This window comes from Meles meles, chromosome 12, assembly GCF_922984935.1.
Source record: "Meles meles chromosome 12, mMelMel3.1 paternal haplotype, whole genome shotgun sequence".
Lineage (NCBI taxonomy): Eukaryota > Metazoa > Chordata > Mammalia > Carnivora > Mustelidae > Meles > Meles meles.
In genome coordinates this window covers 96,102,486-96,125,580 of record NC_060077.1, presented here as the reverse complement: position 1 = coordinate 96,125,580, position 23,095 = coordinate 96,102,486, and the positions used below count along the sequence as shown (strand labels likewise).

The window sequence follows — 23,095 nt, the reverse complement described above, 5'->3', positions numbered from 1 at the left end:
TTTTGAGAGAGAGAGCACGTGAGAGAGCACAGCAGGGGCAGAGGGAGAAGCAGACTCCCCGCCCAGCACGGGCATCCTGGGATCGAGCCCCGCATCCGGCTCCCTGCTCAGCGGGAAGCCTGCTTCTCTCTCTGCCACTCCTCCTGCTTGTATTCTCTCTCTCTCTCTGTCAAATAAATAAAATCTTTTAAAAAAAATCTAGTGTTAAGCTTCTGTCGTGAAATTTTTATTTCAGTTATTGTACTTTTCAATTTCTGAATTTTCATTTGGTTCTTTTTTATAATTTCTATCTTGTACTGCTTATCTTTTCTTTCTTTTTTTTTTTTAAGATTTTATTTATTTATTTGACGGAGAGAGAGGGCGAGAGGGAGCACAAGCGGGGTGTGGGGGGGGAGCAGACTTCCCGCCCAGCGGGGGGCCCGATGCAAGGCGCTGGATCCCAGGACCCTGGGCTCATGACCCGGGCGGAAGGCAGACACTTAACCTACTGAGCCATGCACATGCCCCTGCACTGGTTTTCTGTGTGACGAGACACTGTCATTAAGCTCTTCTCTACTTCTTTATGATTTTCTTTGGTTCCTTGAAATATTTATAGTGACTGTTTTGAAGTCATTTCTGCTAAGTCCAGAGGCTGTGCCCCTTCAAAAAGAGTTTTGTTTCCTTTTATTTTTTTTCTCTGTATGGACCACTTTCCCATTTCTTTGCATTTCTCAAATATTTTGTTGGAAACCGTGTATTGTGAAATACTGTAGCAACGGACTCTGGGCCCCCCCGCCCCCACCTTGGTGGGGGCTTGTTTGCTGATGTGTCGGGCTCGCCGGGTGCCGTCTCTGAACCTGTCCTCCCCCAGGCGGGGCTGTGGGTCTAGCTGCCTTTGACCCTCCTGGGTCCCCCTGTGGAGCTTCTGGGTGGCCGCCTCCGCCGGAGTCACACTCCCCTCGGCGCCTCTGCCCATGGCTAGTAGATCGGCTGCCCTGGGCGTTCGATGGCTCTGTTGGGTGGGTGACGCCCGGGGGGCACGAGTGGCTCATCAGGCAGGGGGATCTCGAGGGCAGTCTCGAAGGCTGCGGTGCCCCAGGAGGGCTGTTTCTGTCGGATGCGGAGCAGGTGTGCTGGCTCGCGAGCAGCTGTGCTGAGCTGTCCGCTCCCGGCTGCTCCTCTGCCGAGGTACTGCGGGGCTGGGGTGCGTAGTGGCCGCTCCCCTGGAGTGGTGGAGGCCGCGGGCCGCGTCTCAGAGGCCCTTCTGTTAAGCAGATGTTAGGACACGTCACAGACGCACGCGGTCGGCTGTGTTGTTTTGCTGGGGAGAGCGACCGCCGTCCCTCGCAGAGGAGGTTTCGGGCTAGGAGAACAGGGAGCTTTTCCGGTTGTGCTTAGAGCCGCCTGAAGGCGCACCTGCCCGGTCACGGTTGGTTTTCTGTCCGGTGGGGGACAGGGCGGGATGTTCACCGAACAGAAGGTCATGTCCTCCGGTAAGGTTTTAGAAGCAGCCTTAAAACTCGAGCTGAAGTGCTGTTTTGATCTGGGGAGAAGCTGCGCTTCCCAGTCCGCCCGGCGCTCGGCACTGGGGCCTCGAGCGCTGCCGGCGGCTCCGTGGGCTTGAGCGAGCAGCCTGCGGCGGAGGCCAGTGCGGGCCTCTCAGCCAGGGCCCTCCCGTCGCCCCGTGCCGGGAGCCCCGCTGAGCACAAGTCATCAGCACGAAGGCCCTGAAAGCCAACAGAGTAAGAGGGAAGGATCCTGCAGTTTGGGGGTGCCAAAGGCCAGCCCGTCTGCTGGGGGGTCAGCCTCGGGGACACGGTGGGCCCCCCAGGACAGTGTTTTTGAACAAGGGCAGGTGTTCCTGCTCACTGGTTAGTCAAACTCCGCTCCCGGTAGGGGGGGGCGCTCTGGGGCCTTTGGGTCCCTGGATCGCCCCCTCACAGCGGAGGCCGGTCGGTCGGCAGGCCTGCCCGGCAAGGGTGGTATGGGGGTGGGCAGGGAAGGGCGGGTCAGTGCGTGAGCCCTGGGGCCCACAGTTCTCTAGTCCTGCAGTCGGACTGCGCTGCCCTTTGCTAACCCACCGCGTCCCTGTCGGGCAGAGTTAAAGCTGGGTGGGCCTGGAGGGTTGGACGGAGTGGCCGTACCCCACCTTGGACAGCCGGCTGCCTCCTGACCAGCAGGAGCCCTGCAGGCCACCCACCCTGGGCTTCCTCTGGTGACCCCCGAGGCACCACGTGCTCCCCCATGGGGCCGGGCACCCCGTCTTCCTTGTCAGAGCGTGAGCCCAGGGACGTGGGGTCGGAGAGCGGGATGGTATCCCCAGACGGAGCACTCAGCGTCACACAGATGAGCAGTCGTGCCTGGGCGCGGGCATGTAACCAGAGCCGCGTGTTAGTCTGATCCAGGGTGGGAGTGCACAGCTTTTTCTCAGCTGTTTGCGAGGAAGTGTCTGACTTGCTGCCTGGTGACGCCCAGACCCCCCAGTGCTGGCTCTGGAAAGCCAGAGTCCAGTGTCTGCGGCACGTGCGGTTCTGCTCAGACCAGCCCACCAGCCCCGCCGTGTGCTCACCGGTGCAGGGACGGGTCCCCAGAGCTGCGCGTGTGCTCAGCCGTCCCATGCTCCTGTCCTGTGCTCGCAGGGGTCAGTTCCAGACCTTTGTCCCAGAGTCCTGGGGATCCTGGGGGTCCTGGAAGGTCATGAAGGGCCCTGGGCAGTCCTGGGGGTTCCTGGGGGCTCCTCGGGGGTACTGAGGGCCCTGGGGCACCTCGCTCATGGCCCCCTGTGCTTCCCTTCCACCGGGGGCTGCGTGGCGCCATTCCTGGCTGTTGCTCCGGCTCCCATGCCTCTCTCTCTGTGGTTTGAACCTATTTCTGGGGGACTCTTGAAAGCTTGTGAAGATCCCACTCCTCCTCAGACCTCCACACACCCCCACATTTGATGATAAGGGCAGGGTTTCATGGCTTCCTGCCTCATTCAGTGACTAAACCCATGTCTGGTTGGGTTGCCGGTGGGTCCCTGTGTCCTGCCATGATTCTTGGGGTGCTTCCTCGCATCCTGTCACCTCAGGAAGACACGGGTGTGTCTGGGGCAGCCTCTGCCCCAGCAGCGTGGACCCTGCCCCTGGGGAAGGGAGGGTCCGGGAGTTGGTGGAAATTGCAGAAGCAGAAACCGCCCGGGGTTAGGGAACCGGTCCGTCCCCGAGGGGGTCCGGGTGTAGCCCTGATAAGGACAAGCCAGCCAGGAAGTGACCTGTGAGGGCCAGGGTGTCCTCGTCCTTGGGGAGGACCAGGGTCTCTGTGACTCCTGCTCCTCAGGGGAGGCCGGGGACGGGGTCTTTTAGGGGCCCACGGAGCTGCTGCCCTAGGGGTCAGGCTGCAGAGCTGGGGGCCGGCCGGTCCCCCCCACAGCGGCTGGGGCAGTGCCCGGACTGGACTCGGCCTCACTCCCTGCCCGGCCAGGCCCTCTGCAGTCCCACGAGGCCCGGAGGCTGTGCCTCTGATCAGAGCTTGGGTCTTTCCCGCCCACGGGGGACCATCCCCTGCACGCGGGTGCAGACTCCCTGTGCCCGTTCCCCAGACGGTGAAGGTGCTTCTGAGTCTGGACGGCAGTGGACTGAGCGTGAAGCCTTGGGGGGCTGGTGGCAAGGGAAGGAGTTTGGGAATCCGGGGCAGCCATTGCCTTCCGACGAGTAGGGTTTTCGGACGTGTAAGTGACGAGGAAGCTGTCTGTCCCCTCTAAGAGGCGGTGAAAGAGCAGAAAGAGTTGAAAGTGTCCGGAGGGACCTGGTGGGTCCCCCAGTCCTGGAAACATCTGCTCAGGGCTAAACGCCTTGTTTTCAAGTCTTGTCTGGAAAACACGCCGCGTCTGAGTTTGGGGCGTGGGTCGTGAAAATACTGAGATGCAAGGTCAGGTGACCCTGTTGGGCACCTGGGGCATGTGTCCCTGTCCTCGCCCTTCTGTTCCCGGAGGGTCGCCTCCTTCACAGCCGCCTGCCACTCTCTGGGGCACGGCCTGGGGCAGGGCCCGTGTCACCCTGGGGCTCCTGTGCCCGGGTGTAGTGCCAGTGTTTCTGGGAGGGAAGCCAGGCTCTCCCTTCTCTCAGTTTTTTCAAGAAATATTTAATGAAAAATCTTCCGACGTAGGAGTCTCTCCGCAGCTGGAAGTTGGTTCCGACACAGACCGGGCCTGTGCTCCTTACGAAGCATCGTCTCGGTCCTCTTTCTGGGTTCATCCAGTGTTTTCCTCAGCTGACACCTTGCTTCCATGATTTCCACTTTTCTTTCCCTACTGCTTAATTCAGTGCGGGGTATCAGACTCAGGTGAAGGGTCGCTGAGTTTATTTTAAATTGTCCGGGAGAAAAACGATAGCACCTTCTACTTGAAGTTTAAGAGAAGTATTTTTGGGGGCGCCTGGGTGGCTCCGTGGGTTTAAGCCTCTGCCTTCGGCTCAGGTCATGATCTCAGGGTCCTGGGATGGAGCCCCGCATCGGGCTCTCTGCTCAGCGGGGAGCCTGCTTCCTCCTCTCTCTCTGCCTACTTGTGATCTCTCTCTGTCAAATAAATAAATAAAATCTTTAAAAAAAAAGTACTTTTGACTTTAGCATTAGAAAGTTACAGAAGTGGATGTTTGTGTCTGTATCTCTGTAGAAAACATTATACACGTTGAAACCGTTGTCTTCTTCTAGATACTAAAATTTCTTTTTTGAGGTGTAATTCACACACCCTAAACTTTACCCTTGAAGTCCTTTTGAGATAAATTTTGCATCAAATTCACCATTTTAATCACCTTGAAGTATATGGCTTCGTGGTTTTTAGTACATTCACCATGTTGTATAATCACCACTGCTATCTAATTACAGAGCATTTCTTGGGACACCTTGCTGGCTTAGTCAGAAGACCATGAGACTCTTGGGGTTGTGAGTTCAAGCCCCTTGTTGGGTGTAGAGATTGTTTACATTAAAAAAATGTTTAATTATAGAACACTTCCGTCCCCCCAAAAAGGAGCCCTTTACCTCCCAACTTCTCTGTTACCCAAACCCTGGGAAACCACTTGTCTGTGATCTGTCTCCAGATTTGCTTGGTCTGGATGTTTCCTGTCAGGGAGTGACCCGTCTGCGAGGGAGTGACCCGTCTCTGGCTCCTTCCACTCAGCACCATGTTTTCCAGGTTCATCCGTGGCCCCTTCTGCCTTCCAAGGCCGGGGGACTTTCCGTGGCTGACTGGTCCGTCACACCACGTTCGCCCTCATCCATCGATGAACCTTCGTGACTCCCATAGCTGTGGATGTTCGTGTACAAGTCTATGCGACGTGTGTTTCCAGTCCTTCGGGGACATCCATGGGGTGGGGCCGGCGGGGCAGCTCCCCCGCGTGCAGTCACTGAGGGACTCCCGACGGGTTCCCGTGGTGCACCGTTCCGCCTTCCTGCCGGCTGCACACCCACCTTCCAGTTTGCCCACGTCTGCACCAAAACGTCGGTCTTTCTGCTCACCGTCGTGGTCGCTGCAAAGTGGGGCCTCGGTGCGGCTGTGGTTGGCCTTTCTCCGAAGACTGGTGCTGTTGGGCGTCTTTTCCCATGCTTCTCGGTCATTTGTGTGACTTTGGAGAAGTGTTCGGGTCCCTTGCCCATTTTTTAATTGGGTTGTCATTTTACTGTAAATCATATATAGTCAAGAAGAACATTGCTTCTTCACGGTCCCAGGAATTCTAAACGCGGAAAGTGTTTCATTTCTCGTGGCCCTGCTGTCCTAGGCATGGACCCGGACGTGCGTCGTCTTCCCCACAGCGGCCGCAGGAGAACTGACCAGCTTGGTGTGGGGACGAGTCAGGTGGTGGGGACCAACCAGGTCCTGGGGACCCCTCAGGGGCGACTGTCTGGGTCCCTGATTCTGGCCGTGGTACTGAGGAGGAGCCGAGGTGGGGGTGTTGCTTGACTCTGGAGTCCAGGAGGCAGAGGCGGTGGCGGAGGGGGCCTGGAGGGAGCCGGTCTGACCTCAGGTCCCTTGTCGGGCAGCTGGGCCCCCCGTGAGCTCCGGAGCCTGACGCCAGTGCGTGGCCCCTGCCTTCGCGCCGAGCTGGTCTTCAGCCCGGGCCGGCTGACCCCGCGGCGGCCCGACCGTCGCATGCCCACGAGCGCGGCCCAGCCAGCCCTTGGCCACTGCGCGGGTGCGGGCCTGTGGGCGGGCGAGGCTGCCCCGAGAAGCTGGGCCAGGCCGTGGGGGGGGGGGTGTTCAGGGTGGTGGGAGCGCCATGAGCGTGGGTGCTGGGTGCCCGGGTGCCGTGTCTAGGGCTCTTTCGGGCTTGGTCTGTGTGTTTTCTTAACGATATTCAAGAATATTTGTCCTGTGTTCTTGGGTAAAATTACCAGGTTTAAAACTGTCCTTGGGTAGCTTCTGTCACGGACGGGAGGTAGAGCCTTTCTTCCCATTGGGTGGTCACCCCCCGCCGGGGCAGAGTAGAGCAGGCCTTTTGGGGGAGGGGCATTCGTCCGGGAAGGCTGGACTCGGGGCTGAGGTCTGTGAACTTCCGAGCTGCAGTTCGGCTCCAGACTGGGACTTTGTGGGAATCCAGCCTCTCGTCACTGACAGGGCATGGCTGGGTCCCGTGTATGCTGCTGTTTCCTTGTTAAAGTGGGAGAATCCAGGACGGGTCCATGGTATTTGGTGTTCTGCGAAGGTGCTGTTCGCGGAGACGTGTCACTGGTGAGGACTGTCCCATGGGGTCCCTGCGCCATGGACCCCTGCGGCTCCCGGGACTTCTGCGTGTGGGACAGTCACTTCCTACCCCGGCAAAGGACGCTGGCAGTCACGAGCGGCACCGCCCCCCCCCCCCCGAATTTCTGGTCGGGGAGGAATTGGGAAGAAGGGTGCCAGGTGGGCACAGGGAGTTTGGTGATGGGCGTGGCGTCGGTGGTGCTGTCTTCGGGGTCGGGCCAGACGTGGCTTCTGCTCTGTGGACACACTTTCCACTGTGCCGTGCCCATGAGTGCAGAGCTGGGAAACCGGGCAGCTTGCCGCGTCCCCAGCTTTGCCGGCTGAGGCCCGTGTAACTTGGGGTACCTCTTGCGCGTGGCCACGGGGCTACCCTCCCCACCCCGTAACCCCAGAGACCCAGGAACATCTCCCCCCAGAAAAGGTGGGGTCCCCAGTCTGAGGGAAGAGAAGGAACGTGTGAACCGAGGGTCGTTTCCCACAGGAGTGGACGTCTGTCCCGTGGTCTGGGGAGTGTGTACTCCTGAGAGCCCGGTGTGGCCAGAGAGCAGCAAACGGGAAAAGCCTGGATCACGGAGGCTGCTGGGCTCCCCCAGTGGGCAGCCGGGTGGCCTGGGGCGAGCATGGAGGCCTGGCTGGGAGGGCGGGAAGCTCGCGGCACGTGCGGGGTGTGTGAGCGGTGACGGCCCGCCTGGACAGAGTGCCCACGGGCTGTGCTGCGGGGGGAGGCATGTCCCTCCAGCCGCCGGGGTTGGGGATCAGGCCCCAGTCCCTGGGCAGCAGCAGGGGTCTCAGCCGGGAAGGGGCTCTTCTCCGCTTTTGTGGAAATCCCTAGTACGCTGCCGGCCTGTGTCGTCGCCCCTGGATGTAGCTCGGGAGCCTGTGGTCTGGCGGCGTGGACGGGCCCGGGGTGGCTCCTGAGCGCTGGGGCCCCTTCCACTGCGTGGCTCCGTGGCAACCCAGTCCCTGTGGGCCGCCCATGTTGCTGAGACACAGCACACGGCGAGCCTGTATTAAGGTGTGCGGTTTGGGTGAGTGTGGACGCGTGCCTGCGACACCCTCCCCAGTGCGGTCTGAGAGCCAAGCGTGCCTGCCCCCCAGCGAGTTCCCTCTGTCACCAGCTGCCTCCCCACAGCGGGCACCACTGATCGCTTCCCCCACACGTCCACTTGCATTGACTGACGTCGGCGCAGACGGGGTCGTCCAGCGTGTCCCCTGCTCCGCTGTCCGCAGGGCAGAGCCGCCTGTGGTGTGTCTGAGCTGCGGCGGGAGCGGTCCACCTGTGCCGTGTTGGTGGTTCCGGGCCCTGGAGCTGTGCCGTGGGGCTGGTCCAAAGAAGGCTGCTCAGAACGTCCGTGGATGGGTCCTTCTACGACCGTGCGCCTTCTCTTCCCGGGTACACGTGGGTGTGCACTGGCCGGACCCGACGGTAAGTGGGTTCGGCTTCCTCGGAAACCGTGCACAGCATCCGAGTGCCGCCCAGTGCGCCCCCCGCAGCGTGTGGGCTCCTGGCGGACACCCCGCCCACACCAAGTCTGCGCCTCCTTTTGTTTGCAGGCCTTGGAGGGACGTGCCGGGCAACTCGGTGTGGTTCTCCTCTCCCTGGTGACGTCGGGCACCTTGGCCCAGGCCGGCTGTCATCTCTGCGTCTTCGCGAGTGAGGTGACCCGATCGGCCAGCTGGAACGCTGTTCTCACCGAGTTCCGAGGCGTGTTTTTTCTTTAACATTTTTAATTTTATGAAATCCACTTTACCAGTTTGTTCTTTTACGGGTGACGCTCTTGATGCATCAGAAACCTTTGTATAACTGTAGTTCTGTCTTTTACGTTTATTTACTTATTTTAAAGATTTTATTTATTTATTTGAGAGTGAGACAGAGTGGGCACACACAAGCAGGGGGAGGGGCCGAGGGAGACACAGGCCCCCGCTGAGCAGGAGCCCGACGCGGGGCTCGGTCCCAGGACCCCGGGATCATGACCAGAGCCAAAGGCAGACGCCTCATCCACGGAGCCCCCCGGCACCCCTGGGTTCTGCGTTTAGATCGGTGATCCACTCTGAGTTCCTTTTCGCTGACGCTGTGAGGTACGGCTGCAGCCTGTGTCCCAGCGCTGTCTTTTCTCCGCGAAATTGCCTGGGCTGTTTATCGAAGATCAGCGTCTGGTTCCTCCGGACCCGGTCAGGACCACGCTGTCTTGGCGGTCAGTCTTGGAATCAGGTGTTGTCTTCCAACTTTGTCCTGGATTCTGTGCGTTTCTGTAGCATTTGAGAATCAGTCTGTCAATTTCTACAAAAAACATGCCAGGATTTGCGGGCTGTTTTGAATCTTAGATGAATTTGGGGGAATAATGCAGAAGGTGTCACACAGCAGCCTTAGGCCTGTGTGCACAGTTGGCCCCGGGCTGGCATCCGGATTTCTAGGAGACTTTGCCTCCGTCCCGGCACGGGGGAGTGGCTCTTTGTGCCTAGACTGTGGGTTTGGCGGGGGACGGGCTGGACACCTGCTTCCTTTCTGGAAGGTGGGATTGTGACACGTGCCAGGCAGGGTGTTTGCAGTGAAAACTCTGGGCTTTGAGTCTCCGGGAGCTTCCGTGGTGGAGCCTGACACCTGTTGTCAGTCGTTTGTGGCTGGAGGGGTTAAGCGTCTCCTGTGCCAGCCCTTCTAGAAAAATCTCTGGACCCGGGGCTGGTCATCGCACAGAACACCGAGGCTTCGGCCCGTGAGCGCCGAGTGTGTCTTCCAGAATTTCGCTGTGTGCTGGTCTCACACGTCAGACAGACCCTGAGTGATTCACACTCGGTGGTCTCCTAGACGGTTTTGCTTTTTAAATTCTTTCTCATTGTTACTGCTCGTACATAGAAACCCAGTCGGCTGTTGTGCGCTGAGCTTACCATCTGCGACCTTGCTGAACTACTGGGGTCTGGTTCCATCTTCAGTATTTTGTAAGATAAGGTCACGATCGTGTCACCTGCCACGCGAGATGGGCCCCTCCTTCGCGGACAGCTGTGTCTCATTCCTCCTGCTTCGTCGCTGTGGCACACTCTGGGCGGTGCCGAGAGCACCGGTGAGCCCTCCTGTCCCGTTCCCGGTCTCAGGCTCCCCGGTCTCAGGGTGTCCGCACGAGCGTGGGGTTAGCCGCAGCGTTTTTGTGTGTTTTGTCCTCAGGTTGCGGAAGTTCCCTTTTATTCTTCCATCATTATCCGGGACTGCGTGCGGTTTCGTCAGATGCTTTTTCTTCAGTTGTTGGGATGAGCGTATGTTTTCCTTTTCTAGTTTAATGAGACGTAGTGCATCACGCAGCCTCTCCCGGGTTCTCACATCTGCGTTCGCGAGAGCTGTTGGTCTGTGGTTCGCTTTGATGCCTTTATCTGGTGTTGGTGTCGGAGCGATGCCGGCGCCGTGGAGTGGGCTGGGAGTTACTCTGTACTTGTCGGTTTACGCGACGAGCTCGTAAGGTTCCTCGGTGAAGCCATCTGTGCCCAGAGTTACCTTTGTGGGAAGTTTCATTCCCATTCAGCTTCCCGATGGGTGTGTGGTTACTTGTTTTATTCATTTGCACAAGTTTCTCTTTTATCCTGTTAGAGATGGTGGGTCTCGTTTTTGGTTTCACTGGTTTTCTCTCTTTTCCTGTTTTCTGGATATTGGTTTCTGTCACTGTTACTTCCTTTTATCTGTTCACTTTGGGTTTAAAGATTGATTGACTTGTTTTTGGAGGGAGCGAGAGTGGGAGGGGCAGAGGGGAGGGAGAGACTTCAAAGCAGGCTCCCCGCTGAGCACAGAGCCGGACTGGGGCTCATCCCATGACCCTGAGCTCACGGCCTGAGCGGAAACCAAGAGCTGGACGCCACACCGACTGAGCCGCCCAGGCGCCTGTTCCTGGTGGGTGCAACTTGTTCCTCCCCTGCCCTCCCGCACCCTTGCTCTCCGGCACAGGCATTGCGGCCGTGCGGGCGGCCAGGAGCCTTTTCACAGCGGCGCGGTGGACGTGGACGTTGCCTCCAAGTTCGTTACATTCAGTTCAAAATACTTTCCAATTTCTCTCTGCTGACTTTAATCTCTCTTTTTCCGTGTCCATTCATGGGCATTGGCTCGGGGCTGGCCGTTGTCGTCTTTCCCTCCGTTGGCCCTGGGGGGACGCCCGGCCCATGGCTGGGTCCGCTCGCCCCGTCTCTGCCGTTGTCGGGCGGCTGTGCCTTGCGTGTGCTGAACCCCTGCTCCTTTGTTCTTATTTTCGTTCGAGTCACTTATTAAAGAGAAATAAATTGTGGGGGAAATGTCGTGTGCATCTACCCAGGGAGATGTTAGATGCTCCCTGACATTTCTGGCACCGTGGCCTCTGGTGATGGATTGTTTAAGCTTTTAAATGTGAAAAAGTCTTCATTACCCACCTTCGTGTTGGAGACATTTCCGTGAGGTCGGACAGGCTAGGTGGATGGGTTTTCTCTCGGTCGGCGCAGGTGAGCTCTCGCTGCCTGGGCTGCGCCAGATGAGCGGCCCGAGGTCGCGTTCTCCGTTCCTCTGCGCGTGAGCGGTCTTCTTGCCGCTGTCATCGTTGCCGTTCTGAGATGTGTCGCTACGGTGACGCGGTTTTCCGCCTGCTGCTTCGGTTTATGACTCACAGTGTCCGTAAAATTTTGGAAAATTTTGGCCTACTTTTCTTCAACAATCTGGGCCCCTTTTTTCTGCCCTCCCCCACCCCAAAACTCGGGGGCTCCACACCACACGCCTATGCTCTTCGAAGTTGTCCCAAGCTTACTAATGCTTTGTTAAAAAATTCTCTTTTCTCTCATAGTCTGCAGCTTCTCTTCCTTTGTCTTCAGGTTTCCTCATCTTTTCTCCTTTGTCTGATCTGATGTGAATCCATCCATATAGTTTCCATCTCAGATCCCAGATGGGTTTTTTTGTGGGAGTAGGTCTTAAAAAATGTATATGTGTGTAATATATATTTGGTGTGTACGTATGTTATGTATAATACAGAACTTTCTGTCTCTGACCTTTTGAGCATATGGAATAGCGCTTTTTTTTAAAAGATTTTTATTTATTTATTTGACAGAGAGAAATCACAAGAGAGGCAGAGAGGCAGGCAGAGAGAGAGGAAGGGAAGCAGGCTCCCCGCTGAGCAGAGAGCCCGATGTGGGACTCGATCCCAGGACCCTGAAATCATGACCTGAGCTGAAGGCAGCGGCTTAACCCACTGAGCCACCCAGGCGCCCTGGAATAGCGCTTTAATGGCTGTTAGGATTCACATCGGTTGTGCGTGTCTGCAGTCAGCCGATCTGGCTCTCCGTCGTAGGGCACGTTTCCTTTCCTTTGCCTGCTCCTCTGTGGCTGGAAGACGGCCCTTGTCGGCTGGGACGTCTTCGGTTTGCACAGGTGCGTGAGTTTTGTTCTGGGGACGCAGTTAAGGAGCTTGCAAACAGTTCGATCTTTTCAGGTCTTGCTTTTCTGATGAGTCAGCTAGGACCAGAGCGTTGCCCAGTCTGGGCTGGTGACTCCCGGCGCACGTTCTGCCCAAAGCCGGGATAATCGGGAGGTTCCCCTTTTGGCGGGCGGGGAGGCACTCCTGGCCCTTCGTGGATGCTGGGCACCGTGAGCGCTTACCCGCCCGGATGGTTCTTTCCTGGGTGGTTGGTGCTCTGCCGAGGGCCTGGGCAGGGCGCTCCGCAGACCTCCGGCGTTCTCCGTCCGTCCGGCTTCACGGAGTTCCGTCCTGCCGACCTCAGCTGCCTTGTTTCTTGGACGCAGTCCCGGGTTTCTGGGGCTCGGCCTGCGTCCCCTGGAAACTCGCTCTAGCCTGGCCTGCGGCAGTCAGTTCTGGGCTCCCTTCGCCTGTTTCCCAACTGCCAGAGGCCACTGTCCTTCCCTGCCTGGTGCCCAGTGATCGGCAGACGCACATTCTGCCCATTTCTCAGTCGTGTGGGGAGTAAGGCTGGTCTCTGCGGCGACGGGAAGGGGGTGGAAGCTCCGTTTTCACATTTGGGGCCTTCGTGCGCCCCTCGCCTCCCGTGGCTGCTGCGTGTGGACACGCCTGTCGCCGGGGATCCTCCTCCCCGACAGCCCAGACTTCACCAGCGCGGAAGGACGCCTCAGCCTCCCTCCCGGCCGCAGCGGCGACAGTGACGGACGGTGCCTTTTGCTTCCTTCGCTCCAGATCCGAATCGCCGCAGTGGAGGCACGGGGGCTACCCCTTCTCTCCTGTCCCGGCGGGTTTCCCTCCATGTGACGCCCTCCAGGCTCACCCGTGTTTCCGCATGTTGCGGAATCTTCCATTTTCAGGCTGACGAAGGCTCCGTCACCGTGTGGACCACCGTCTGCTTCTCCATCCACCTGCTGATGGGCAGCAAGTGGCTTCCGGGTCCCGCTCCCGGGCGCCCCGTCGCTGTGACCCCGGGCGCCGCTGTCCAAGTCCCTGCCCCACTCTCCGCGCCTGGCCAGCAGCCCGCGAGGGCCCGTTTTGCTGCGTCCTCGCCCCCGCCGACCTCTGTTGCTGGAGGGACTGTGAAGCGGTGGCGCACGTGGTTTTGACTTGCGCTTCCCAAACCATGGGCGGCCCTGGGGACCTCCTCGTGCGTCGCCATGCATCCTCTCAGAGACACACCTGTGCTCCTCGGCCCCCTTTGAAAATGGGTTGGTGGCTGGTTTCCGAGTCGTGAGCCTTCAGTATATCCCACACACACGAGTTCCTTACTGGGCCTGGGATTCGCAGAAACCTTCTTCCATTCCCTGCGTCGTCTTCCACTGTGGATTGTGTCCTTTGAAACACAGATGTTTTAAAAATTTAATGTTTTAGCTTTATTGAGATATTATTGACACATAACCATTTAAACTGAAGACACAGTGTGATGTTTTAACACATGGATATTGTGAACTAAGTGCACGGTAAGATTAATACTTCCACACCTTCACATAATTACTTTTATTTTATTATATTTAAGATGTAGGCTCTCAACACATTTAATTTTTTATTTTTATTTTTATTTTTTAAAAATATTTTATGTACTTATTTGACACGAGAGCGTACAAGCAGGAGTAGCAGACGGAGGGAGAGGGAGAGGGAAAAGCAGGCCCCGTGCTGCGCAGGGAACCCGATGCGGGGCTCGATCCCAGGACCCGGGATCATGACCTGAGCCGAAGGCAGTTAGTTGCTTAACCTACTGAGCCTCCCAGGTGCCCAGCCTTTTTTTTTTTTTTTTTTTTAAGTTTTTTTAAAAACTCTGTACCGGGTGTGAACGCATGACCCCAAGACCAGGAGTCGCCCCACGAGCCGAGCCAGCCAGGTGTCCCAGCCGCGCTCAGGCGTTACTTACAGTTACCGTTCTGCACATCAGACCCCAAACTGGAGGTCTGTACCCTGGGACTGACATCTCCCCACCCCAGTCCTGGCGGCCACCGTTCTGCTCTCCGCTTCTCTGCGTTTGGCATTTTGGATTCCACATATGAGGGAGAACACACAGTGCTTGTCCTACTCTGATGGATCTCACTCACGTAACGTCCTCCATTTCTGTCTATATTGTCACAAAAGGCAAGATTCCACCCCCCGCTGCCTTTTTAATGGTGAATCATCATCCCGTGCTCTCTCGACGGTCACTCAGGTTGTTGGCTGCCGTGGGTGACGCTGCAGCGGACGTGGGGCCCGGATCCCTCTTCTGGACGCTGGTCGCATGTCCTCTGGCTCTGTTCCAGAGGGAGCCGCCGGAGCACAGGGTAGCCCTGCTTTTGACTTCTTGAGGAGCCTCTGTACCGTGCCCCACGGCGGCCGCACCAGCCGGCTCCTTGCCCGCACCCGCTGTCCCTCGTCTTCCTGAGTCTCGCCTTCCGACAGGTGTGGGGTCGTCTCTCTTCGAGGCTCTGATTTGCATGTCCCTGGCTGGAGGGACGTGAGCATCTGTTCGAGTGTCTGTCGGCCATCGGAGTGTCTACTTGCGAGAAGACCTAATCTGCTAATCTAGTCGGTCCTGTGACCGTTTTTAACCCTTTTCCCCTTTGTGTTGGATGAGTTTCATATGTGATTTGGTGTAACCCCGGTAAGAGTCGCAGTTCGCACGTACTTTCCCCCGCTCAGTGGGTCTCCTTTTCGTTTTGCTGGTTTGCTGGTTTGCTGTGCAGCTGCCTTCTCGTTTGATGTAGTTCCACTCGTTACTCTTGCTTTTATTCCTTGCACTTTTTTTAGAAGATTTTATTTATCCATTTGACAGACACACAGTGAGAGAGGGAACACAAGCAGAGGGAGGGGCAGAGGGAGAAGCAGGCTTCCCGCTGAGCATGGAGCCCGACCTGGGGCTCGATCCCGGGATCCTGGGATCATGACCTGAGCTGAAGGCAGAGGCTTAACGACGGTGCCCCCCAGGCACCCCTATTCCTTGTACTTTTGATGTCACATCCAAAAAATTGTTGACACCAATAATGTCAAAGAGCTTTTTTCTTAGAAACACAGAAGTCTCAAATTTTGGTATCACCCTATTTATTTTTGCTTTTGCTGCCACATTGGAGAGACCATTGAAAATCCGATGCCCTGAAGCTTTCTGTAGTTTCTTCTCAGTGTTTTGTCTCTCGTGTTTAGGTCTTTGATCCATTTTGAGTTGATTTTTATACGTGCGAAGGTAAGGGTCTAGCTTCCGTCTTTTCCCAGAAGCTGACTGACGTGCTCCTCGAGAACCGAAAATAGAAAGGCTTCGGACAGACTGAGCTCAGGACTTGCTTGCTCAGCTCGGGCCCCCGAACCGTCTCCCGCCATCCTTAGCTCATCCCAGTCGTGGCCCCCGTTCTCGGCTCTGAGCCCCCCACTCCCCAGGCACAAGGGCAGGAACATCCAGGTCTGAGGCACATGTCCTTGCTGCATCGTCTCGTGATTCCATGTTTCCTGTAGGGGAGACCTCAGTGTCTGCCCCCAGCCCTGGGTCCCAGGCTCCCCTGCACACTCAGGCCCCCCACCTGGCAGCCGGGCTTTGTTCAGGAAGCACAGCTCACACTGTGCCCCGCTCGGGGACACGTCGTCACACCTGCACGCAGCGTCCACCCCTCCTCTGGCCTCCTGCCCACACTCCTGCTTTCCAGCTCAGACTCGGGGCGGTGTTCTCATACAGAGTGAGGGAGGGCCCGGGGCGGGAAGGAGAGGCACCTATACGCGGGTCGGACGTTCCCTTCAGGCTACTACCCAGCCCCTGGGTGGCAGCCCCCTAGCCCGCACCCTTGCCCACGCCCAGACCCTGCCAGTGAGGGCCAGGCCAGTCCTGGGGCGCATCGTGCCCCTCCATGTTTTCTCTGTATTTGTCTCCATTTTCCTGACCTTCCCTGAAGCCACGTCTGTCCCCAGGGCCTCCCGTGTTTATCCGCCAAAGCCCGGGAGCTTCATGTCGTTTGCCGATGGTGAGTGCCTGTGAGTTCGGTCTCTGCGGGACGCAGCTGCGGAGCAGACGATGTTCTGCCGGTGACGTGTGTCATGACAACAGGCACGCGGCTCTGCTGGGCGCTCACGGGCCGGGCACTCTGCAGGGTTCAGAAGATTCACTTGCGCAGCTACTGAGACAACCCTAGGAGGGAGGTTACGTTCGTCCTCTTCTACGTCTGAAGAAATGAGACGCGTGGTCAGCTGTGCAGTCGAGGAGGGAAGGGGCAAGGGTTTCACCAGGAAGAGCGTCCGGAGGCTCAGTACAGTCCCTGCCTCTGCCGTCAGCGGATCGAAGGATTTTCGCGTCTCTGCGTCGAACTCACGTCTGTACCAAGGCTCCCTCGCCAGCGCCTTGGTCAAGAGCATATGGAGCCCCACAGCCCATCTCTGTCTTCTGTTCACTGACCTTGACCTCACGCAGCTCACTTCCCGTCCTCATGCTGACCAGGCCCCGTACGCCTGGTTTACGTGTCTTTCTCCCTCTTGCCCTAGACTTTGAGCCTCACCACTTCTGGCGCTGGAGCAGCTTTGGGGACTACGTGCAGTGCGTGCTGGTCTTCACGGGCGTGGCAGGCTACGTCACGTACCTGTCCATTGACTCGGCCCTGTTCGTGGAGACGCTGGGCTTCCTGGCCGTGCTGACCGAGGCCATGCTGGGGGTCCCACAGCTCTACCGCAACTACCGCCACCGCTCCACCGAGGGAATGAGGTAGGTCGGCCTGGGTCGCTCCCGCGGCACCTGTCGGTACCAGCCTGGCCGCGTGTTTGGTAAAAACCTAACAGGTGCAGACTCGGCTGCTGTGTATGCGAGACACCAGGTAGAGAGCAGAGGTCCGGATGCGGGAGCAGATGTGTTTGTGTGGAGCACGTAAGGGGACGCCGCGACCCCCTAGTGAAACAGATGCGTGGCACGGGGTCTTCCGGGTTGAACCTGGAGCGTTGTCGCGGGAGCATGTGCGAGCACAGAGGGGATGCGGAGGGAGAAGGCCCTGCCCGCGGAGCACAGGTGAGCAGAGGCGGCTCTGGTGCCCAGCGGTGGGGGCCGCGTCCCGAGATACACTCTTGGCAGTAGCTGTGTGTCTCCGCAGAGCCCTCCGTGTGTTCGGATGCCCTCCGGGCCACGGGAGGCCGGTGGGGACCGGGTCTCGAAGGCACTGGGTGGAGCCCTCCACTGGCCTGTGAAAGTCACCTGTGGCATTGAAACGAGGTGTCTACGGGAATTCCAGGGCCGCCGTGGATGGACTTGCTCTGAACCTTTGTCATTCCTGCCAGGTGCTTCTCTAGCACTTGCTTGCTCCTGTGATGGGGAGCTTCCTCCCAGGCGTGAGGAGCCCTGCACGAGGCTCTGTTCAAGGCCCCGTAGTAGCACTGAATCTCTCATGCTTCCCCTGAGATCCATGCAGCCCCTCAGCCCCTCCCAGGGTGGTCCTGTGTGTGTGAAGGCAGCCTCGTGACCCCACTCCCCTGGGGGCCTCGGTCTGTGCTTCTCTCCCTCGGTCTGTCGGCCATCCGTCCCGTGATGGCCAACAGCCCCTTCCTTATCCAGGTCTCCCTGCTGGGTCTGTTCGAGTGACGCAGGCCAGGAGACTAGTGCGCAGCTCAGATCTGAATGTGCTGTGTGAGGCCTGTGCAGGGACCGGGGCAGGGTATCCGCTCCCTGGGGACCCTTGGCACCCGCAGACTCACTGCAGCTGACCGCCTGTGTGTGCAGCGGCACCCGGGCTGCCGCCGTTCACTGGTTAGGTCCTGTGGCCGCTCTCAGTATGTCCAGCACATAGGGGACGCCCTGGCAGTTGAATCGGACATTGTCTCAGTTTTCCAAGTCTGAGCTGCTGTGATGGGAAAGGACTGTCCGGGGGTCAGAGTAGAGACTGCTGATGCCTCTGGCTGGAGACGATGGCCCACGGATGGGAAGCCGAGGTCACAGACATCTCTAGAAGGCAGAGATTCAAGGTTTTTCTTTTAAGATTTATTTTAGAGAGTGGGGGTGCCGAGGGAGGGAGAATGTCAAGCAGATCCCCACTGAGCACAGAACCCGGCACGGGGCTCCATCCCTGACCCTCTGAGCATGACCTGAACCAAAATCAACAGTTGGACCTCAACGGACCGAGCCACCCGGGTGCCCCAGGATTCAAGCCTCATTAATGTAGGAAATGACGCAACAGCTCAATCCCCTGAGACCGAGCAGACTGCAGGGCAGTCAGGAAGTGACAAAAACAATCCCGTTCGTGGTTCTATGGAGACTAACCGAGGAGGCAGAGACTTGTGCAGTGGAAACGAGAGCACTGTTGAAGGAACTTGAAGACAGGAGTAGATGGGAAGACATTCCACGTCCACGTTCGCGGCCTGGAAGATTCAGTATTGTTAAAATGTCAACATACCCAAGGCAACCTCGGGTTTAGTGATCCTATCAAAATCCCAGTGATTTTTTTCTTTGCAGAAAAACCTGTCCTAAAATTCACCTGGAACATTGAGGGACCTGAAATAGTCACAACAGTCTCAAAAAAGAACAAAACTAGAGGACATACCTTCAGAAATGACGGCGCAGGTGCCGTCGCGGCTGTGCTGTCCCTCGGTGTTGTCAGTCATCGTCACTGGTGTACAGACAGACCCGTGCGGTAGAGCAGAGAGCCCAGAAACGACCCTCACGTGTATGGTCCAGTGGCTTTCAGCGGGGTGCCAAGACCGTTCAGTGGAGAAAGAAGTGTTCTCAGCATGTGGGGCTGTGGAAACGGGACGTCCACGTGCAAGAGAACCAAGTTAGACCCTTCCCTGGCACCATGCGTAGAAATTAACTCAACATGGAACAAAGACCTAAATGTAACACCTAGAACAGTAAGATTCTTAGGAGAAAACGTGGGAGAAAAGCATCGCGACGTTGGGCTTGGCAGTGATTCTTCTTGGATACGACACCGAAGGCACAAGAAAACCAAAAAGGCAAATTGGACTTAAAAACCACGAGCCTCACGCGTCGGGAGGTTGTCCACGAGCCGCCTACAGAGTGGGAGGAAATACGCGCGGAGCCTCGTCCAGTGAGGGATTGACATTAGGACTACAAAAGAGCTTCTAAAACTCAACGACAAAAAACCCAAACAACCCAACTGAAAAACGAGCCAAGCCCGGAAGAACGTTTCCCAAGGCCGACGTACAAGTGGGTGACAAGCGTGAGGAAAGGTGCTCAGCGTCGCTGACCCTCAGGGACCTGCAGATCAAACCACACTGAGGCCCCCTCATGCCAGGAGCGCGGCGGCTCCCAGAAGACGAAGAGCAGCAGGTGGGGGGGGGGGCGGAGATGAGCCCTTGTGCCCTGTGGCCGGGCTGGCGCCCTGGTGCAGCCACCGTGCAGAGCAGTGCACGGTGAGAATCACCATGTGATCCGGCAGTTCTGCTTGTGGGACTCGACCCAGGAGAGCGGACAGCAGGGTCCTGAGCTGCTCGCAGACCGTTCACAGCAGCTGTGACTGGAAGCAGCCCCCATGTGGACGGGTGGATCAGCAAAACCGGATAAATGAATTGCAATGTAATGATTTACAGGAAACATCTGTTTGGTCGTTCAGACGAGCTCTTCAGAGAGCTTCAGGCCAGTGGAGACACGCAGACGTGGGGAGAGCGGTGCGCCTGGAGAGGGCACGGGACCTCCGGGAGGGAGTTCGGTGCCCACAGAGCCGTGCGACCGCCACCTCCGTGTCACGTCAGAACGTTTTCCTCACCCCACAGAGGAACTTCGCACCCGCTGGTCATCACCCTTCATCCACTCCCAGCCTCCCCCGCCTCCGGCCCTCGGCTCCCCGGACCGGCTGTCTCTAGGACGCTGGATGTAAACGGAGCCGCGGGAAAGCGGACGGCGCTCCCAGGCTCTGCCGTGCATGACAGATCGGTGCTCGGCTCCGGAGGCTGGACCACGGTCTGGTCCTGTGGGTGTACCAGCGTCTGTTCTTCAGTCGGCGGACATCCGGTGTTCAGCATCTTTCGGCTGTTACAGGTGATGCAGGTAATGAAGGTCACGTACAAGTTTCTGCTGGACACTGGCTCTCCTTTCTCTGGAGCAGACCAGCAGGGGCACTGTTGGGTCGCACGGCGGCTCTGGGCTTAATGATTTGAGGCGCAGCCATGCTGGGTCCACAGTGGCGTGAGGGTTCCGACCCGGCCTCTCATCGACACCTGTTACCCTGTGGCTGTTGATTCTAGCCGTCCTCGCGGTGTCACGTGGGCTCTCCGGTCTCCATGTGGTTTCGGTTTGCATTTCCCGCTGATAATGAGGTTGAGCATCTTTTCACGTGCTTTTTGGCCATCCGTGTGTCTTTGGAGAAACGTCTGTTCCGGTCCTCGGTGGCCCGTCTTTTTACCACTGAGTTGGAGCCTTCCTTGTGTGCACTGGGCCGTTGCAGCCTTATCCGGCGTATGATTCCTAATTTTTTTCTCCCATTCGGTGGGCTGTCTTTTCACTTTCCTGACATTTTCCTTTTCAGCAAAAAAGGTTTTAAATTTGCTGAAGTTAATGAATTTGTGTGTGTGGCAGAGGGGGGGTTGTTGCTCATGCCTTTGTCGTCATACCCGAAACCCCTGTCTGACCCAAGGTCACAAAAACCTGTTCCTTTGGTATGTGTTTTGGGTGGATTTTGAATTACAGGAGAGCTTGGATTCGTGGAAGGGAGAAGGTCTAGGTCTAGGCTGAGGGCAGCAGTGAGGGGGGCCGGGGAGTCCACAGGAGTCGGCCCAGTTGGGCTCTGGAGGAGGCTAGGCGGGCACAGGAGCGTGGCCGTCATTTCTTGGGCACCAGCTGGAAAGACGCGTTCTGGACCGCAGGACAGGGCAAGGAGGCGGTGAGAGGAATCTTAGGAAGAGTTTGGGAGGAAAAATGCAGAAGTCAGGAATGAGGAAATAGGACCCTGGACGGAAACGGTAGAGGAGGGTGGGGCGGGGCGTGCGGGAGGCAGCGGCTGGATTGGCGATGGGCAGAGGGAGCCAGCTCCCAGCCCGCCAGCCTGACCAGGAAGCCACAGCTGGGGCCTGGGAGGGGTGGTCGGGGCTTCCCGTGGGGCTGGAGCTCTGGACTGTGAAGATTCTTCCATCCCAGGGGCGCCTGGGCAGCTCAGTGGGTTAAAGCCTCTGCCTTCGGCTCAGGTCATGATCTCAGGGTCCTGGGATCGAGCCCCGCATTGGGCTCTCTGCTCAGCAGGGAGCCTGCTTCCTCCTCTCTCTGCCTGCCTCTCTGCCTGCTTGTGATCTCTCTCTCTCTGTCGAATAAATAAAAAATCTAAAAAAAGAAGATTCCCCCATCCTGGTCCCCCTTGGGGTGGGGACTCCAGGACATCCCTGGCGCAGCTTCTGGGGCTCGTTCCTCCCTCCCATAGTTGTCGCAGGTGATGGGGATTCACAGCTCGCGCTCGCATATCCCGCGCCCTTGTTCCTGCACTAGAGCGCTCCTTCCTGACGAGCTGACCACGCAGGGTGGTGTTGGTTTCCTGCGCTTGGCTAGTATTTGATCCGGCCGCCGTGCCCCAGCCCCGAGCTGCCCGCCCCCTGATATGAGGCTGTCACATTTGTGACCCTGAGCAGAGGCCACGTGTGCATTCAGGGCCGGGGGGAGGGGCTGTGACCGGGCACCGGGCGGGGGTCCTGGCTGTCTCCAGGCCTTCCTGTGGAGTGCTACCTTGCGTGGAGGGGCCAGCTTCCTGCGAGGTGGCCATTCCAGGGGGGCCGGGAGCACCCTTACCCCAGGAGCGGCCCGGCCCCGGGGAGCTGGAGACACAGGCAGGACGTTTCCAGGCTGGCTGGTTCCGCCCAGGTCCGCTGCGAAGGCTCCAGCCCGGCCCCTCACAGACCCTGCTGCCAGGCCTGGAACCATCGCTGGGGCTTGTTGGGTTTTGTGTTTTGAGGGACGTCCCTCCACCTCCTGCTAGAATGTGGGTGCCTCCGGCAGACCGTGTCCTGCGCCGTTAGTTCTGTTCGACGGAACCAGACTCTTCTGCTGGGCCCTGTTGCTTCTCTCCTTGTCCTCATGCCTTTTTCAGAAACCTGGGCTGCTCTCGGAGCTTCTCCTTGAAATGCTTGCTGTGTGGGTGTGGGCTTTCCTTGGAAGGGCGCAGCGGGTGGGCGTGGGAGCTGCGAGCAGCCCCTCAGGCAGGCGGGCCCCTCCGCGGGGCGGTTCAGGCCATCTCGGCCCGGTGGTGCCTGCAGCCTGTAGGGGCCCCGGCCAGGTCCCCTGGTTGAGCTGCTTCCTTCCCTCCACTCGTCGCTCTGCTGCGTCCTTCCTGCGGCCCCCACCAGCTCCTGCCCGTGCTCCCACAGCCCGTGCTGTCCAGCCCCCGCGGGCCCTTCTGCCACGCGCCGAGGTCCCCCGCTGCTGCCCCAGACCAGGCGGTCCGGACCGAACTGGAGGCAGAGGCTTGGCAAGTGCGGGGTTTTCGGTCACCGCAGGCAGCGGATCCTGGGGGACATCACAGCGACAATCACCGTCTCTCCTGCCCCGTCTGGGGCAGACCAGGCCAGCTATCCCCAGGGGCCGGTCTGGGGTGGCCAGTGGTGGAACGCTGACCCAGACCACCCATGCCAGGTGTGTGTTCGGGGCCGCGGGGGCCAGCCCATCTCTGCCCTCGAGGGGCACAGAGAGCCTGGACCGGAGCCGCCCGGCAGCAGGAGGAGCCCGGGAACGACGGATGTGGGTGGTGCTGGTCTCCCTTCCGACCCGCCTGCCTGGAGCTTAGCGCTGTGCCCGGGGCCGAGCAGGACGCGCTCCTGTGTGTGGGGAAGTGTGAGCTCGGGACACGGCTGTTGGTGTTCCGGCCTTGCCCTTCCGCCGTGGATCCTAGGCAGGCCCCGGGCCTGAAGCCGCAGTCTTCAGGAGCCGAACCGCATTGCAACCCACGTGCCGCTTGACGGCGACCGTGCCTGTTGCAGCAGAAACCCGGCGTTCCCAAGGGGTTTGGTGAGACCCGGAGGCTCGTTACGTAACACTGACCGTGCCCAGGACACAGCGGAGGGAGCATCAGCCGCTCTGCAGCTCAGAGGAGGAGCCGGC

At 58.5% G+C, this 23,095-nt stretch overlaps 1 protein-coding gene across 5 annotated transcripts in view; it reads left to right on the top strand.

Annotated features, from left to right (window-relative positions):
• SLC66A2 (solute carrier family 66 member 2) overlaps positions 1 to 23,095 on the top strand; it is a 45,032-nt gene that overhangs the window by 18,321 nt on the left and 3,616 nt on the right. For 4 of the 5 annotated variants that reach the window (XM_046025138.1, XM_046025137.1, XM_046025136.1 and 1 more), the window contains one exon: positions 16,567 to 16,783. In XM_046025138.1, coding sequence (XP_045881094.1) covers positions 16,567 to 16,783 — 217 coding nt within the window. Of the gene's footprint in view, positions 1 to 7,413; positions 8,118 to 8,245; positions 8,346 to 16,566; positions 16,784 to 23,095 lie in introns of those variants that run through there. The other variant, XM_046025135.1, reaches the window with a different exon arrangement.